Consider the following 16,531-nt stretch of genomic DNA (forward strand, 5'->3'; position numbering starts at 1 on the left):
CTATTGGGGCTTTGGGGAAAAAAAGGAGGAGGATTGGCAACAGGCGTTAGCTCAGAGCCAGTCTTCCTCAGCAAAAAGAGGAGGATTAGCATGGATGTTAGCTCAGGGCTGATCTTCCTCACACACACAAAAAAATAATAATAAAAAAAATAAAAATAAATAAATAAAATAAAATAAATTAAAAAAAAGAGTATGTGCTTTAAAAAAAAAGAAAATATTATCATGAAAATAACTTTGCCTTTATTTGGTTTCCACTAGTCTGTAAAATAATATCTGTTACACCGTATCCTGTGCTATAAACTAGATACAGCATTGAGATTTTCTTTTGCACTGCCTTCTCCTCCTGCTTATTTTTTTAATTTTTTTTTGTTTTGGGGGATTCTTTTTTTTTTTAATCTTTTGCTTTTGCTACTTTTCATTCTCTCTCTCCTCCCTTATTTCTGTCTCTTTCTCTCTCTCCCTCCGCTGCCTTCCTTCCCGCCACCTCTTTCTTTTTTATACCGTTTATTAAGTTTTTACTGTATTCCAGGTACTTGGCTGAACGCTTAAAAATATTTTTTGCTTTTAATCCCCACAACAACCAGAGGAGGTAGGTATTTATTATTAATCCAATTCTCAACTTTACAGTGAAGGAAACTGTTTGACAGGTAATGGAAGCCACCCAACTCAATGCAGATTGTCCGTGGTGAAGCCTCAGATCAAGTTCCAGTGTAGTCTGGATCAAGTTACTCAAGGAGAAAATCTAATTCTTATTTTTAAGAGAAGCTTTGTTTACCTTTCTATTTCCAACCCATGTGAGTTGATTTTTCTATTAGTCATTTTTCACCTGGATGAATCAGCAAGGTTGATCTCCTTAAAAGTCTGGATTAGTCTAATGTTTTATAAAGATTCTTCTCATAAACTGGTGAATGTACGGTCCTTATTGCACAACATATTTTTATACCTTGAAACATCAGCTTCCTTTTTTTGCATTTATTTATTAATATTTCCCCTATTCTAGGCCTTAGGTGAATGAGAATATGTCAAACCATTTTTTTTGTGTGTGTGAGGAAGATCAGCCCTGAGCTAACATCTGTGCCAATCCTCCCCTTGTTGCTGAGGAAGACCAGCTCTGAGCTAACATCTATTGCTAACATCCTCCTCCTTTTTTTTTTTCCCCCCAAAGCCCTAGTAGATAGTTGTATGTCATAGTTGCACATCCTTCTAGTTGCTGTATGTGGGATGTGGCCTCAGCATGGCCGGAGAAGCGGTGCGTTGGTGAGCGCCTGGGATCTGAACCCTGGGCGCCAGTAGCGGACTGCGCACACTTAACCACTAAGCCACTGGGCCGGCCCTAAAACCATTTTATGATTAGTATAAATCTAGAATTTTGATAAATATGTTCCATAATGAACCAAGACTAAAATAACCATTCTGAACCACACAAGATGAGGTCTTTTTCAAACCTTTCCACCAGTGGTTTATCTATAAGAAGATTAACCATCAGCAGGTTGCTTTTGTTGGTTCATAATCCTTCTACTACCACAAAATTCTTGCAGTGGTTCTCAGTGGGGGCAGTACCACCTCACTAAAGGGAGGCTGGGACGTTTGTAGAGGTGTTTCAGTTGTAACAGAGATTGAGGGAGCCTACAGGCTTTTAGTAATCCCAAACCACGGAAGTTCAATGTCTTTCACAGCAAAGGACCGCCTCATGTCTTGAACAATCTTAAAATGTCCCACCCAGTTTAGGATCTCATGTGCAAAACTTCATAGCTGATCATACTTTGTATGTAATTTTGTAGTCATGCTGCCTCTATTTCAATGAAAGTTATTTCCGTTTTTCTCTTGTCATATAACAATATGTCTGGTTAGTAACTTCCTCTTCCAGTGACCAGCTGTGCCTTTGCTCTCTATTTCCCTGCACTTCTTGCCCAGAATGACTTCCTATTTCTCATAAATTCTAACTTTCACTACAAGTAAGTAGAAGCTGAGCATTTTCCTATCAATACATATTTAATTATACATTACTTTTCTCTTGTTTCTTCTTTAACTTACAATTATAGAATTATAATTTTATAAAATTACATATATAGGTAGGCTATATTATCCACGATTTTCATTTCAGAATTGAAAAGGAAGTGTTAAAATGCTTAATATTTAAAAAATGGATGTTGGGCCTAATTGGGATGAAAACCACTCATCTAATGCAATTCGTGAGACTATATTTTCAAATCTTTCCCCACACTGATGGACTTGAGGCCCATTCATTTATTATATCCATGTGGAATTAGGCAATGTGAATCAAGGGGCTATGTCTTCTTATTTCTTGGAAGACACTGTTAACACGATATGATCTTTCACTCATGATGCTAATTGGTTTTAAAATAGTTAAAATGTGATATATTGTTTTTACTAAACGTTGCATATGCATTAAATTATATAGATACACCTAAATATTTGCCCAGCTCTCCTACCCAATGGGGCCAAGAAGGTGAAGACAGCAAAGTAAACGGATTCAGAGGGCCAGTGGGGACTATGCTCAATTCAAATGACTATGTCCCATCTCACAATGGCTAGTACTACCCAGTTCCAACACATTGTCGCCATGTAGGAATATGGGTTTAGAGTAACCAAGTCCACATATTTTTAAAGAGAAGTTTGAAATCTTGACCTTCTTTAAAAAAAAAAAATACTGCTTAAGCCAAATATAACGTATCTAGGGCAGAAAGTGTATACATGATTTATAGTATCTGGTATAGACCCATATTAAAAGCTACATTTTAAAGTAAAGAAATGCTTAATGCAATAAGACCTAGAGTAATTTATTTGAATGGAAAGAAACACTTTGTTCTACCCCTCTCACTGCTTTTATCTGTACATATTTATTCATAATGTGTTAAATTATTTTGCTGCTGGAAATGACATGATATATGTTTCGAGTAAGATTTTGAATTGAAATATGTGAGCGATATTCTTTATCTGTAGCCTGTAGCACTAATATTTAGGGATTAAGTAGTAATATAGACAAATAAATAAAATATGAAGCAAAAATATTGACATTTTTATGGCACTGGAAAGAATACACACTTGGTTGTTTTCCCAGTTAAAACCAGCAGGTGGTTCTGTAACGAAGGAGCCCAGAAAAATGTTACAATTTTTATGGCTAAAATTAAGTTCAGTAAGTAGACCTGTTACAATAGTACTAACTTCCCAGCCTAAGAAAGAAGAGAAAAAGATACATCAGGGCGAAGAGAATTTCTGAAAGCTCAGGAGAGTTTCCACTTACTGATTTGTTTTCTGTGAGCTGCCTATTTTAAGGAATATTAATTTATGTTGTCTTGAACTAAACTGTTAGGAATTTAAATGAAATGCCCCACTTCACCCATTGATATTATTTCTCTAAACATATGTAAAAATATGTCAAGCTTGCTGAATCTATGGATTTGAGAGGAATGTCCTGGAAATATATTTTAGCTTATGTATAAATTTATATTTTCAAAGCGAAGTAGTCACCAAACTCAATCAAACAGACAAAGCTAAAGAATCTCTTAAGCTTTGTCTACACTTTATAAAATAATTTTCTACAAAAATTTAATACTAACCCATGAATACCAGTGACAAGGAAGATCAAATTCCCATTGATTTTGGTGCAGTTTACGAATTTGTCAATATTACTGGAATCCACGGTCTGAGCTGACGTCAACGATCCTGTGCCAATGCCGTCACAAGCTGCAGAAACAAGACTCACAGTCAGGGAGTTGAGAAACTGTCTGATAGTCTATAAATTGTTGCATTTTCATTATAAAATAACACTGTTTTTTCGTTACAAAATGAAAAAATTCATCATGAAAAATAAATTTTCTAACAAATAAAATAATAATTTCATGCCACATTTACTGGGCCTGCTTTAAGCTATTGCTGTGCATTATAGTCTAGATACCATGGCTTGTAAGAATTATACTTTATATCAAGACCCAGGATACACGCACAACACATACATACCCTTGCTACATAAAATCATCCATTTTCAAATCCATCCTAAAATATCACTTTTAATACGTTTAAATGCTGGTCACTTTAGTAAAATAATTTCATAGTCTGATGAGGGTCTACAACCTGTGGTTTACAAAACACTGGTCTAATTAAGAATATACATTAAACAGAGTCCTAACGATATGAGTTGTAACCAGAATCAAGAGCCATTCAAATATTTATAATTAAATTGAGTATTAGCTATGCATTCTGAAAGCTCTATTTAAAAAACAACAACAAAAAATTTATATGTGTGTGTGTGGAGAAAGAGTCCAAAAGTAATTCTCAAGTTTGCCGTTTTTACAGGCACTCTTTGATACTTTGGAAAGCTTAATGACATTTAGAAAATTTAGACTACTTTTGCCCTGCTTAATTTAAGTTTCATTCTGGTAAGGAATTGGAGCACCTTAGCTGGAAGGGATTTCTTCCTCCACTAAAATTCTATAATATGAATTATCTGCAACATTTAAAACTTATGGTAAACATCTTTGTCATTTCATATATCTTTAAGACCGGGAGAGTAAATGTCATGTTGCACGTCTCTTTGCTCCCCTTTTCATGGAGAACCGATCATTTTGCACTCAGTGGCAAACAACTAATATGTGTTCTTGATGCTAAAACAATCGTGTGAACCTTTGTTTTGTCCATAACTTCTAAGATTTGCTATATATAGAATAAAATGCAACTTTATTTCTGAGTTCCCATCAAAGTGAACTTTTATCTGGATCATTTTAGTACATATCATTCAAAACCAATAATACACAATGTTACAATAGTTGAGACTTTGGGGAACTGTTCCAAGTCATGGAAATGTGTGTGTGGGAAGGTTTGGTATCAGGAGTGGTGTGTTTTAAGAGACTAACTTAGTCAGCCCATCAAAAAGTGAACAAAAAACCTTCGTAGAGGCCTCTGTTCTAGCTAAAATAATCTCAGCCATCACTCACCTTTTGGGCAAATATCAGTGCAAGGTTTACACATTTTAATCCCGTTTTCTTCTACTTCCATCTTGGAACTAGGGCAGGCACGCACACAAGAGCTGGAATCGACCACAAAGTTATCTGATAAAAAAAGGTAAAATTAGTAATAACGTTGATGTTCAGCAAACAAACTTAAAACAAGATACTTTAGGGTTTGAAAATGATTGCCGTCATTGATAATATATGTCTCTTTCCCTAAAACAACTCTCTGTCCGCATATCTCAACCTGAAACAGCATCCATGAACATCCACATTCAAACCCACAGCAGCGTGCATTAACAACCAGTACTCGCTTGGCTACCGCTGCGCCTCCTGAACTGCCCCCAAAATAGAGTGAATTTCTTTTATAGATTTAGGAAACTACATGACATTTAGTTTGCGTTTTTCAATAGTTCCACTTCATTTCATGTCATCATGCAAGTTTGGAGTCTAAAAATACTTCAAGTTACATGAAGAACAAACCAAGCTGAAGTTAAACTGCCTTAGGTCAGGAGGGTTCACTTCACATCCAGGAGGAAATGTTTACAATGCATTCTGTCTTTCAGTGGAGTGCCATAGAAACTGTCACAAAGTTTTATAAGAGACAAAATGAAATTTGAAAGGGCAGCACTTTAGGAAAGGTATACTAAATAAACCAGGAACATCTAATTACCTGACACGTTGGCGACATGTTTAGGAGTCCAGTGATCTGGAATATGCCAGACATGCCCTCCCCAAAAAAGGGCAAATTACTGCATCTAGAGCTTCCCACAATAAAGGGGAAACACAACACCTGCTAGGCCACTTTGGGTTTTGAAGGCAGCATCTGTCCATGTCTGGGAATACCGCTTCTGGCCCAATATTGCATGGTATGGAAGGCTTCCAGCTTTGGAGGGGCCCAGAGCAGGGAAGGCATATGTTGCAGGTCCAGGCTGGGGTGCAAGCAATTCTGCTACTTAGGTCATAAAATGCAAGAGGTTCTATGATATTAGAAGTATCTATGGTGTGAAAATAAGCCATGTGGAGTTATGCAAGTTGCAACTGAAAAATCACATCAGAGACCACTAGCATTCAAGAGCTAAGCCATGCCATCTGCAGCACAGAATTATACACCATTTAACAAACAGCTCCTGACACGACTTTGGGTCCTGGAAAGCTGGAGCAACTAACCATGGGCCATTGATTGAACTTGTAGCCAGAACTGCCCATCATAAAAAAGATTTTTTTAGAAACATGACGTCATAATGTTGGGTAGGTCCAACAGCAATCCACTATGAGAGGAAAGCAGTACATTTGGGATTGGACATGAGTAGGGGCAGAGGCATAAGTAAACTCCATAAGCAGGTGGTCCAGACCCCCATGTCATCCACCGTTGTGCTGGCACTTCTCACTCAGCTCATAGCTATGGCTGCGTGGGGACCAAGAGAGGGCACTTACGACAAGCTGACAGAGGAAACAAAAACCAAGCTTGGCATGTGGATGCAAGCAGCTGAAAATGGATGGCAGCTGCTCTGCTGCCTCAGTCAGGAGTGGACTTGAAAGACAGTGGCAAGGAAAAATCCTACCAATAGGCATAGTTCTGGGTAGTGCAAATATCATTTACTTTGTGTGGAAGTGATCTGAGCTTAGAATAAATATGGATTCATCAGCAATGGCTTACCCTGGGAGAAGAAATACTGGAAAATCTGAGATTGAGGGGAGTCTGTGGTAGAGGGATATAAATGAATCCGTGGGAGTGGGCACAAGGTGTGAAGGTCTTTGTATCCCAAGTTAACATCCATCAGAGGGCATCTACTACAAAAGAGGCACTTTGTTGAGACTACGTCACTGCCTGATCCTGCTTCCTTTCCTTCCCCCACAGGTCTTGATTCTGAGAACACTCCTTAAGAACCTAATCTCTGTCTCAGGGAACCCAACCTGCAACAGGTGCGTATGCTGTACAATATGTAACCATCTTTTCTGCAAAGTCTTTAGGAATACCCCATATTTAAACACTTTCACAGTTTTGGTTTTTTTTTTTTTTTTGGTGACGAAGATTGGCCCTGAGCTAACATCCATGCCCATCTTCCTCTATTTTATGTGTGGGAACCCTGCCACAGCCTGGCTTGATAAGTGGTGCGTAGGTCTGTGCCTGGGATCTGAACCTGTGAACCCTGGGCTGCCAAAGCAGAGCTTGAGAATTTAACCACTCCGCCACCAGGCCAGCCCTAAACACTTCCACATTTTTGCAGCAATTTATGCCAAGTGGAATAAATAAATATTATTAATAGCCTCATATCAATTAGGTTCAGATTTTCCAACCAAATGAGTCTCAAAAAATATCTGTTGTTTCGAGTTTTTGAATGTCAGAATTCTGGATTAGGGATTATAGATCAGTGTTAAGAAGCTAAATGTCTAAGTTTTTCCAAGATAGCTACAGGTTAGTAAACCATGCCTTATGAGCAAGGCCCATCAAAGATTTGAATTTTACATAGATACCAAGGTGCTTTAAATTAGTCTATAATTTGATAGGGCTAAACTAAGCCAAGGAAGGAAGTAATTTCACAAAGCAGTTCACAGTGTTTAGGCACCTGCCATAACTAAGTACTTGAGACCCTTCAGATGAGCCACTGCAAAGACCAGAGTAAAGAAAAGTGGACCCTCGTTCAGATTTTCCTGGTACTTCTTCCATACCAACCCAACCCCTGGGCCTCAACCTCAGGAGTTGAACAAAAGGGAAAGCACCGAAAATCTAAAAAGCACATAGTTTTGCCTGTCTTTGGGACAAGGCACCATAATTCAAAGGTAGTATAGTAGGAAGACATTTGTCTAAGAAAAGGAAAAATGACATCATCTAGCCCCATCCTGCAACACTTTCAGGTCCCCTATTTTGCAAGGATAGTAGCTGGTGAGATACAGCATAATTTTAGATGAGAGGTTACTAGATCAAAAACGTATGTTTGGATATTACAGTGTTTAAGATGGAAAATCCTTACCATCCTAGAGTTAGTGTGCCTGTGACTTTAAAATGCTAATTCACAGGCATGTTAAATTTATATATATATAATTTACACATTTATATATATAGTTTGTATATATTTATATAAATACATATAATTATTATTTTAACCAATATGAAATATTTAATACTAACGACTAGAATTATCATTGTTTTCAAAGACTTATTTTTATATACTGTCCTCCGATCCTTATTCCCTATCCTTTGATTCTTATAATGACTCTGGGAAAGAGAGAGGGGAGATATGATTATTATCATTCAAGTCTTAAAGAGGAGGAAACAAAAAACTAAACAGTTCATGTAAAATCACATGACTTCTAGGTAGGCAAAGCCAGAACCTATAGCCACTCTAATCTCATGTCCCTTACACATCCTACTCCATCATATGCACAGAGCAAAGAAAACCATAATGTCTGTACGCTGTGTATTGTAAAGCCCTCTTCTTCTAAATGAGTATGTAGATAAATGTAGTTAATTTTTTCAGCCCTTTCAATAGGTAAACATTAAAGAAATGTCCCATTGGTCATTCCAAGCAAAGAAACTGGCTTGAACAAACATCAAGAGATGTATATTATACTGAGTTCTTGATGAAAGTTAAGCTTATCACTTTGAATTCCCAGGATAAGTTATCAATTTGGTAAAGACCCCTTAACATGCCTATCATACCTATTGTTATTGTTTACGATTAGATTTGATATGAAAACTCTAATGCTGTATATTCTATTACAAATAAGTAATCAGAAATAATTTTAGGTAAAAATTCATTGTTATCAGAAAAACACCTTATTCATTACATAGCTTGCTGCCACTTTAATCACTTTTCTGGGAAACAGCATCATGTGCAAAAACATTGAGGCATAGTGAAAATAATGACTTTAGAAGTCAATGACACTGCACGCAAAGCTCAAACATGTGACTTCTTTGCTGAGGCTTTGGACCAATTACTTTAATTTTTGGAATTTTAATTGAGTTATTCGTGAAATGGTAGTGATAGTATGCATACCCAAGGAATTCACGATATTGTTATGTTTCAAATTACAATAAATTTACATGAAATTATTTTGTTTTTAAATTATGATTAATTTGGATATTCTTATGCTGTTACTTACGAGGGCATTTCTTGACACAAAATGCTCCATAGGTGTACTTTGCATTGAAGTTATGCTCCAATTGAAAGGTGGTTGGATTGTAGACAAAAGTTTGGGGACACTGAGTAACACACGCTCCACTGTCATTGAAATTCATGCAGGCCTGCAACATAGCAAATACCAATTTCATTTGAAAATAATCTTCCTAACGCTTGTTAAAGGAACACTGGTGCAACAGTTTTGTGAAAGGGTTGTTTTTTACTCAGTATACATTAATTTCATAAAAACTGCAAAATTGAAAATTTTATAGTTGTTACTACTTTTTTTAAGTCAAAATTTGTTTAGGAATTCTAAAATTTTAGAAAACTATTTTTACAATGGCAGTACATATACTAAGTATAGTTATTGATGTTCAAATTGCTTAGTATCTATCCACTAATTTCTAAACTTAGAATTGGTCTAAATTATAAAAGTTAGCTAATAGTGAAGAATCATTTGAGCTCACACTTATTCAAAGGGTTTGTGTTTAGTCTTAGAGTCTAGCCCTGACAACCAAATTCCCAATTCTACAGGCTAGACTTTCCTTAAAGCTGGTGTTTGCAGAGTTCGCTGATTTAAGTAACGTGGTAAGTCAATCATCAACATTGTATGGTGAGAAAACATTGTGATGGGCATTTAAACTAGACTCAAAGAAAAGGCTCCGGCAGGTGACTGGTCAAGTGTAAATGTAGGGTGTGTAATTCCCAAACATAAAGAAGTACCTATAGTTAGTCCATAACTAAATAATATGATGTCATTTCCTGTATGGTCTTTTTCATAACGCCACACCAGTTAGTAAAAGCCCCTAAGTTCAGGTAAAACAATTTGTTTCTTCTGACTCATACATTTGTATTGAGACCTCAATTTGCTAATAGTTTCAAATGCATTTGAGAAGAATTACAAACAATTTTCCCACCTGAGAGTTAGGCATTTGGTATAAAAATAGAACATATGTATAAATGCATAAAAACATGTGATTAACAAAAGAGTAGATGGACTAATTCTCTTAATTAAAAACTTAAACCTTCATAGGAGTAATTTGGGCTTTGGAAGGCAAGCTAATGTGAACTCAAGCTAATGGGAACTCAAGCTATATTTTACATTTCATCATAAATGGTATGTATGGTTATTAATAAGCATTAATTTATTCTGTTTCCTCAAACCATTTTCTTCACCAATTGTTGTGTTAGTAAGTCTTTTATCACAAACATGACTATTCTCTGATGATGGTCTACTAGACGCATAATCAGAATGAGATTCACTCATGATACATTATTCACTAAGATGACACTTTCCAGGAAGAATCTATTAAAAACCAATCTAGAAAACTCAGTAAGTTTTAATTTATGGTTATAAAGCTTCATGTGTCCTCATAATTGCTTTCCTAACATACTTTATGCAGTGTTGTGCACAGATTGCTTGGCAACAAAGGAACGTAAACCAGAGGAATCAGCAAATTTACTTTCCAGACAGCAAACAAAACAACATAACTTACACCAAGGCCTCAGTCTGGCACATTCTGTACCAAACACCAAAGTGGACTCACTGGACCATTCCATAAAAGTAATGAAATGAGAATTCTGATGCTCACTCAGCACTCTATCATGATAATGGAACCATGAAAATAATGCAGGGAAAAATTTCTAAAAGAAAGTTATGGCTATTGTTGGTGTTTATTATTGTTATTGTTTTAGAATTTGTGTTGTTAACACAACACTTGTTCAGCATCCTCCAAATCAAGCTTACATCCCATGTCTGGTGATTGACAAGGGAAGGGACTCAGTTCAAGAGTTGCTGAGCATCTTCCTTGAATTTTTAACATTTTTATTTTATTTTCTTCTTCCTCCCTATTCACTTCTGCAATACATACTTTTGTTTCCATATAGTATTAAGGTAGACAAGTTAAGTTTCTCATGACATTAAGAAAATTAAGAAATTACTATCTATATCATAAAAGCTGTAATTTATATTTTGCTAATTTCCAGAATTAAGTGCCAATTTGAAAAAAAAAATACTCAATTCTAAATATACGTGTGCATTCTCTGGATATTTGAAAAGAGAAAAAAGAAAATAAATACTTATGTTCATTTTTAACAACAAAAACAATTTCTTATTTTATGATTTTTGGCTTAAAATGAAACTAATACTCTGTGTATACGAAATTATGTTAACTATAGCTCACAGAGTTGCTTGTGTGTATTCAAAAGAACAGAAAGAACCATATCAGAGATATCAAAATGTAATTAAAAAGTGTCCCCAACAAGCTATAAATGTTAATTTTAAGGAAGTAAAAGTGTCTTCTTCTAAAATAAAAATCATATAGATTAGCATATAAATTGCTTTCAGGGTGCATTTGTAGATCTTATAAATTTTGAATAATTTTAGCTTGTAAAGAATATAAACTGAAAAATAGTTAAATTCATAAATTTATCTGTTATAATCACGAAATTTATATTCAAGAAATAAAATATAAGTGCCTCCACTCAGAAGATTCAATGATGCAACAACATAAACAGGTAATCGCTGTAAATTTTTGAAGAATGCTATTAGCTTTCAAAAAGATATCTCAATATGTTCTCCTTCACAATCTTCAATAAGTCTCACTTGTAATATAAATTACATCAGAAAGACATAATTCTTTTAGGAGAACAGAACAACACTAGTTAATCAATAGCCACCCAGTGAGGGAAAGACTTCTAAGAAGGCAGAACAGCTTTCTTAATCCTAAAATGGCTAAATTTGATTTTATTTTAATAAGATGTTAAAGATTCAATGTGTCTAAGTCAAATTGGGCGGGCAGGGAGAGCGGGAGAGTAAGAGGGGCCCTCCTGGACTTACAAAGCAGTCAGTGTCCTTGGGTCCTGAGCAGCCACCAGCACATTCTCGATGACAGCAGTCACTGACGTAGGGTCCATAGCACCTGCCATCACATTGTTCTGCACACACAGTCCTCGTCACTGTGGAAGACGGAGATGGAGCCTCAATCAAAGTCAGCCACCAAAAGAAAATTCTAAGGTGATTTGGAGTAACTGAGAAAAGCTGAGCTCTGGAATAACAACTGACTCAACCCATCACTGACTCAGTTCAGCAAACGTTGACTGAATGAAGTCAGCAACAGATCAAAATTACTGTACGAAAACCTTCAAAATTAATACATAAATTTGTTTTATATTCTTCCTTTGTCCAGCAAATACTTATAGTACTGTATTAAAATCATGCTATTTAGCAGGAAAGAATCAAATTTGAAAAAACTGAATGAGGCACTTTGGCAGACTGGGAAAGATGGGGTCAGCAGTGAAGTCAATTCACCATGTGCACAGTAAGGTCCTGTGGTAGAAAGTGTCCCCAGAAATGAATCAAACATTTTCAGTAGTCAATGCAAAAAGGAAATGTAAACTTTTACATGATTCACATTATATTTCACATGATTCATATTTTATATATAGAGATTGATAAACTGATCAGTAGTAGCACAGCTGTTTCTATTCTTGAGATTTAAATGAATTTTCTACCAAAATTTCTCAAAAAGAAGGATCTATGTAAGGAATGGAGCAACATCGAGAGAGAGAGAAAGAGAGGAAGGAAGGAAGGAAGGAAGGAAGGGAAGGGAAGGGAAGGGAAGGGAGGGGAGAAAGAAAGGAAGGAAGGAAGGAAGGAAGAAAGAAAGAGAAAAAGAAAAAGAAAAAGAAAGAAAGAAAAAGAAAGAAAGAAAGAGAAAAAGAAAAAGAAAAAGAAAGAAAAAGAAAGAAAGAAAGAAAGAAAGAAAGAAAGAAAGAAAGAAAGAAAGAAAGAAAGAAAGAAAGAAAGAAAGAAAGAAAGAAAGAAAGAAAGAAAGAAAGAAAGAAAGAAAGAAAGAAAGAAAGAAAAAGGAAAGAAGGAAGGAAGGAAGGAGAAAGGAAGGAAGAAAGGAGAAAGGAAGGAAGAAAGGAAGAAAAGAAGGAAGAAAGAGAAAGAAGAGAGAAAGGAAGGAAGGAATAAAGAAAGAAGGGTGGGGGGAGAGAGGGAGGAAGGAAGGAAGGAAACACATTCATAGGAAACACAACAAAAAGTGTCATTGGTCTTTTCTTATAACATCCTTCAATCCAAGCTGACAGCATCACATCAAGGTCTACTTTAGTGAAAGCAATGCTAAAGGCTGTGCGTTGAAATTATAGCACCGAGGCAGACAACTCCGCTTATCTCACTTATTCCAAAGAGATATTTTTTAAGTGCATTAGAGACATAAATTTTTCAGGATATGCATAGCATATTACTTCTTGGCATCTGTGTTTCCACCTCAGCCTTGTTTCTTCCCACCTCTCTGACCAATTCTACAAAGTTTCCTTCACGGTTCCTAGAGCAAGATTCCACTCCCTAAATATTAGTATTCCTCAGAGTCAGTCTTCACAATTTTCTTTGGGCTAGGGGCTCATGCCTGGATGAAACTGTCCATCCTCTACTTTACATACTACCTACAGGTAGATGACATCAGATCCACATCTGAATTCTCAGTGGAGCTGCGGCATGTATTTCCAGCTGTCTTCAGAAGTCCCATTCAGATATCCCAAGATGTACAAAAGGGAATGTAACTCACTTTCCCACCTCTATCACCTAGTATATTTCTCTTCTTTGTTCCCTTATCTCAATGAATAGTAGCACCATCCATCCAGTAGCTCAGCTAAAAAATTGGGATGTATTTTCTATTTCTCCTTTCCCCTCCTCATCACTTCTCTTAACTAATAAAATTACCAAGTACTAGCAATAAATATTCCTCATTTCTGTTCCTCCTCTGTATTCCAGCTTCATCCAGAAATTTATCTCTAAACAATTATATAGCGTTCTAAAGGTTTCTCAGATACCAGTTAGTCCTCCATGCTGCTCTAAAAGCAATGGCTTGAAAATATAAGCCACTGCCTATAAATCATTATTGTTTCACAGTATGAAACATACTTGCCATCCCTGTATGAAGAGTAAACCCGGACCAAAGGATGAAAGTCCTCCATCAAGCGACCACCATCTCCATCTTTACTGGCATCTCTCACTGTGCGTCTCACACCCAGCCACACAGAAACACCACTGGAGATTCCTAATTCCTTGTACCATATGCAATTTTGATTCTCACTGCCTATTCACAAAGCTTTCTTCCATGCTAAAGACCCTTCCTGTCTTTTCTGTCTAGGAAATATTCATCCATAAGATCCAGTTCTGGTGCCACCTTCACTCTGATAACCTTTCGAATACATCTTCAGGCTGAGTTAGTCTATAACTCTGGCGTCTGAACAAGCAAGAAGATAAAGTTAATACAGAGATCTATGTAGTCAGAAGGCCTAGGCTCAAATCCACACTCTACCCTTGTGATATGGGCAAGTTATTTAACCACTCCGTATTTCACGTTTGCATTGTAAAGACAGAGTTAGTATTAGCACCTATCTGATGGGATTGAAGATAAATAGACATACAGGTATCAAGCGCTTAACGTGGCCCCTATTAATAGTGTTCAGCAACTGTTAGATATTTTTGCACTTATCATAATACATTGTATTTATTTTATTTATTCCATATTTTCTCCCCTCACTAAACTATTAGAATCATTTATTGAAGTGTATTGTCTTATTTAAGATTGTGTTCTTAGTGACTAGTACAGTGTTTGGCACTTAGTACACAATAAATAAATATCTTCTACATGTAAATAAATGTCATATATTGCCAACTCCAGAAATTATCTGTTGAGTGCTTAATGAACTTATCAGAGGAAAAGAAAACGTGTAGAGAGGTAAAGAGGTAGGGCAGTAAGAAATATAAACAGACAAATAGTAAAATACCAAGAAACAGAGCATATCAAAATGTAAATAACTTAGAAGTTTGTTAGTATCTATATCAGATTTAAATGCCCCTTAACTTCTGCTATTATTTCATGACTCTATATTTTCACTTGGATCCTTTTCAGTTGAACATGATGATGATATTCATAAACTAGTGCATAATATTTGAATATGAACTGTATCCTTCTATTGGATATGATTATATTACTCCCTATGAAGTACAGTAAACACAAGCATCTAATAGAGTTTAAACTAAAACAACGCGTGGACTCACCCTATCTTGTTTTTATTTTGTAAAAATAATGTCATATGATATTTCTTATCATAAGCTTATAGAAGATTTTGAAAAAACAAACAAATTTTCAGGTCTAGACTTGTAAGGGCATATTTTGTATTCGCAGTTTGGGTCACGTTAAATTTTGAAATAAATAATTTCTTCTGTATGTGTTCTAGTATAAAATTCTACATAATAAATCAGCTTGGCCTGTCCGTTTACTTTCTTTAAATCTTTGCTCAAAACTCACCTTATCAGTGAAATCCACCCTCATTTAGTATTGGATCCTTTCCAAACCACTGATTCCTGATTGACTGCTCGCTCTTTCTTCGTCTTTCTTCCTTCCTTTCTTCCCTCCCTCCCACCTTTCACTTTTTCTTCCTTTCTTTCTTTTTCATCCTTTCTCTTTCTTTCTCTTTTCTTCCTTCCTTTCTTTCTCTCTTCTCTCTCTCTTTCTTCTCTTGCTTTGTTTCTTTCTTTCTCTTCTCTCTCTCCTCTTCCTTCCTTCTTTCTTCCTCTCCCGCCTTCCTGCCTGCCTGTATTTTTGCTATAGCCTCAATCATCACCTGACATATTTTACAACTCATTTATTACACTTATTTTGTTTGGTGTATTCCAATGTCTAGAACTCTACTTGGTATCCATGTGATTTTTATTTACATTTTATATACATTATACATATACATTATATATACGAAATATACACAAATGATTTATATCCACTCATTAACTCTTCATATTCATACATTATGCTTATATTGATGTTCCCATCTTTTAACCAAGTGGTATACTTATTTAGATGTCCTAATTAGCAATTCATACCATATAAAGAAAACACGTTTAATAGACACTTTTATGAAGAATAGATTCAAATACAACTCCTCTCTTCCAGATTCAACAAGGGTCTTTTGATGTACTAAGAGTTGCTAATTTTTTAAAATAGCAGACATATATTAAGTAAACAAATTACTAGATTTGAAGTAAGTGTTATCACAGCATAGTCTGTTAATTTGCTTTTAGTTGACAGGCATTGCTCGGCTGGAAAATAGCATGAAGTAAGCCAGTAATCATATCCTACAAGTCACATCATATTTTAATGCTAGACACATATGTCTAAGGGTTAATTTCTGTTTTTAACTCTATGACGATTTAAGGTAACTATACAAAATGTTTCGGTTTCTTTTTATTTATATACTTCGGTCTTTCCTACCAAATGAGGAAATTAATGTAGATAATATTTATAAAGATAATTAACTGTGAATTTATTTTAAAATTATTTGTTAAATGTTCATATTAAGATCATTTCTCTCATTGAGTACACTATTTAAATATGAAAATGATATGTTAAAATATAATCTAACATA

General features: G+C 35.5%; 1 protein-coding gene across 2 annotated transcripts in view; it reads right to left on the bottom strand.

The window, feature by feature from the left end:
- Nucleotides 1–16,531, bottom strand: part of ERBB4 (erb-b2 receptor tyrosine kinase 4) — a 1,098,037-nt gene that overhangs the window by 308,616 nt on the left and 772,890 nt on the right. For both annotated transcript variants that reach the window (XM_058532926.1, XM_058532927.1), the window contains exons 6-9: nucleotides 11,931–12,049; nucleotides 9,075–9,216; nucleotides 4,956–5,069; nucleotides 3,582–3,708 (exon numbers count right to left, since the gene is read on the bottom strand). In XM_058532926.1, the coding sequence (XP_058388909.1) occupies nucleotides 3,582–3,708; nucleotides 4,956–5,069; nucleotides 9,075–9,216; nucleotides 11,931–12,049 (502 nt within the window). The remainder of the gene's footprint in view (nucleotides 1–3,581; nucleotides 3,709–4,955; nucleotides 5,070–9,074; nucleotides 9,217–11,930; nucleotides 12,050–16,531) is intronic.

This window comes from Diceros bicornis, chromosome 37 (assembly GCF_020826845.1).
Source record: "Diceros bicornis minor isolate mBicDic1 chromosome 37, mDicBic1.mat.cur, whole genome shotgun sequence".
In the NCBI taxonomy this organism is placed as follows: domain Eukaryota; kingdom Metazoa; phylum Chordata; class Mammalia; order Perissodactyla; family Rhinocerotidae; genus Diceros; species Diceros bicornis.